General features: G+C 53.0%; 1 protein-coding gene across 4 annotated transcripts in view; it reads left to right on the top strand.

The window, feature by feature from the left end:
- The first annotated feature begins 213 nt into the window (after positions 1-213).
- Fmnl3 (formin like 3) overlaps positions 214-2,980 on the top strand; it is a 54,433-nt gene continuing 51,666 nt past the window's right edge. For all 4 annotated transcript variants that reach the window (XM_021216499.2, XM_029547965.1, XM_021216498.2 and 1 more), the window contains exon 1: positions 214-511. In XM_021216499.2, coding sequence (XP_021072158.1) covers positions 386-511 — 126 coding nt within the window. In that variant the 5' untranslated portion in view covers positions 214-385. The remainder of the gene's footprint in view (positions 512-2,980) is intronic.

The following is a 2,980-nucleotide window of genomic DNA, read 5'->3' as shown; positions in this document are numbered from 1 at the left end:
TGGTGGTCTCCCTAGTGTTCCCAGTTAACTTTGCAGTCCGCGCTGTGTGGCTACATCCTCCAACAAACACAGCGATTGGATGCCCACCCAGGGCCACCAGGGCGCGCTCGCAGCCAGGCGCGAGGCCGCCGAGGGCGGGAGGCTCTGTGATTGGGAGGCGCGGCTGTCAGTTAGTCGCGGGCGGGGCGGTGGGCGGGTGGGCGTGGCCTGCATGAATAAGGCGCGCTTCAGCGCGTCGAGCGCTTCGCCGCCGCCCGCCGGACTGCGAGGCGCCCCCTGAGGGGCGGAGGAATCGGGCCTGGGGAGCGGGCGCTGAGGGAGGAGCCAGGTCGGAGCGGCTGAGGGCCCTGGCGAGGAGGTGAGGCCCGGAGGAGGCCCCGCCGCGATGGGCAACCTGGAGAGCACCGACGGCGGCCCCGGCGAGCCGCCCTCCGTCCCGCTGCTGCTGCCGCCCGGCAAGACGCCGATGCCCGAGCCGTGCGAGCTGGAAGAGAGATTCGCCCTAGTGCTGGTGAGACCGGCGCTGCTGCCTTCCCGCCGCCCCCACAGCCCCCGCCGGGTCCCGCCCACCCCCGCAGCCCCGTCAACGCCTGGCCCGGCCGGCGGCTCGGAGCGGCCTGTCGGGGGTCGGGGAGGAGGGGTCCCCAAGCCCGGGACCTGCCCGAGGTCCAGACTCCTCCCTCCCCACTTCCCTCAGACTTCCCGGTCCGCTGCCGGAATTCCATTCCCGGGACCTCGCTGGTGGGACGGTTTCGGAAGCTGTTGGGTCCCCAGCCAAAATCAGGCATTTTTCCTCCCTTATGAGAGCGGGTCTCGCGTTCAGACCAGATGTTTCGGGGAGGAAAAGGGGGGATCGGAGAAGGGGCTGGCTGCCTTTTGGGGGGGGTATAAGCAGCGATGCCATTCTACTTATTTCAGAACCGCCTGCAGGCATCCTGCTAAGTTATAGTGGATTTGCCTAGGCTGAACATGTGGATAAGCCATTTGACTAGACAGTTTTTTTTCCTCCCCGATTGAAACAATACACAAACCATCCCGCCTGGTTTTTTTCCCCCTCGTTTCATGTTAAGCTTTGGTGACTGGTTTGTGTACCATTGCTTGTGGTTCTTTGTCTAAAGACGAACTTTCAGAGCTGACGTTGGGACTCTCCTTTGCTCTGGACGTTGATGTGAGTGAATAGAGAAGTTAGTAGCAGGTATCACTGAAAGGAAGCTGGACCATGTTCAACATGTGTTCAACACGAAGCTTTAAAAAAGAAGTTGAACACACGCTAACAGATAAATCTGAAAAACTTGGGGAAATAGCTTTCACTTCTTCCCCCAAAGAACTATTAGGAGATAGTAATAATTCTGGTGTATTGTTGGTATGGTCTGAGGACCTGACTTTGCCCGTGAGGAGGGATAAGTTGTAGACTTAGCAGCCTTATTGGATTTCATCTGCCTTGGAAGAGGGAGATTAGATCTGTTGGCAGCTGTGGAGCTGTCTAGAGATCCTGGCCTCCGCAATGTGGGGAGCCTGACATCACCAGCTCAATGGCACCAACTTGGACTCAGAGAGAGTCCAGGATGTTCCACAGAGGTGTATCACGGGAAGCAAGAAAGGATGCCCCCTTGGCAGGCGCTTTATATCAGGCACACCTGGAGGGGATCAGTCATGACCTTCAGCTGTCCCAGGAAAGGAGGAGGAAAAAAAAAATCAATATGCTTGCACACCTGTGATGTATCTGCACCCCCTCCATAGAGTCCCTGGTTTAAGGCACAGGGTTGGGTTAGAACTCTTGGGATCAATGTTCTGAGCAGATTACCTCAAGCTCTCCAACCTCTGCCTGGGTCTTTGTGGATCAGATCATGTGTCTGTACCAGAAAGCCAGGAGTCTGTGGTCTTGACTCAGCGGTGATACAACTTTCCCAGTCAGAGTGTTTTCCGGAGGAGTGTAGGGGGTGGGGCTCTGTAATACAGTGGGGTTTGGGAAACCCTCATCTGACAGGAGCAGGCATATCCTGTGGCCAGGTGTATGGCATAGGATATAGCCTTCCTCAGATTTCTGCACCTCAAACTCCTTTGGGGGAATACAGGTGATCTCAGATCTGAGTCACTGTTGAGATAAACTTCAGTTAACATTTACTGAGCATACAGCAGACTCTGCCGAATCTTTGACTTCCACTTTCATGAAATCTGCAGCACAGTCCCGTGTGGTAAGCGTGGTTACTACCCACACTGTAGGAGAGTGGGGCTGGAGGGATTCGGTAGTAACTTAGTGATAACCGCCTGAGCAGAGGCTGAAGAAAAGTTGAAAGTCCATATCCTAAACCAGATACCAGAGTCTCACCCTGCACCCACTGGCTTTTCCCTAAAGCAATCCATTACGTTAGAGCTGATAAAGTGGGAACAGAAGAGGTAACAAAGGAGCAGCTTGTAGCTTACAGAGAGTACCTACCCAGTGCTAATGTAGGGTACACGCATCAGTTCTCCCAGTCCTACCAGGACAGGATTATTGGTTGCAGCCATGAACAAAGCTGTGGGGAATAGCCTTTCCCTGTGTAATTTCCTTAGGATAGAGACTTTACACTGAACCTGATCAATTATAGGTTATACATTGTTTCTTATTTTCAAAAAAGTTACTATTACTGTGTCTGTGACTACAGGCAGGCACCTGTATGTACCCTTGAGTGTAGAGATCAGAGGTCAATTTTTGGGAGTCAGGCCTCTCCTTCCACCACAGGTCTGGACTTCAGCTGGGGTTGTCAGGCCTGCCCCGTAGGAGCTTGTACCTGTTAAGCCACCTTGCCAGCTCTATAAATTGTTTTTAAGGTCTTAAATACATATTTCCAAGTTTATCTTTTAAAAACAATAATGTGGTATAGTAGCACATTCCTGTAATTGCTTGTGAAGCTAAGGTAATAGAATTGTAAACTCAAGGCCTGCCTCAGTTACATAGTGAGACACTGTCTCAAAACCAAATCTTTTTCTTTTTTTTTTT

This window comes from Mus pahari, chromosome 17, assembly GCF_900095145.1.
Source record: "Mus pahari chromosome 17, PAHARI_EIJ_v1.1, whole genome shotgun sequence".
NCBI lineage: Eukaryota > Metazoa > Chordata > Mammalia > Rodentia > Muridae > Mus > Mus pahari.
This window is presented reverse-complemented; position numbering and strand designations above follow the sequence as displayed.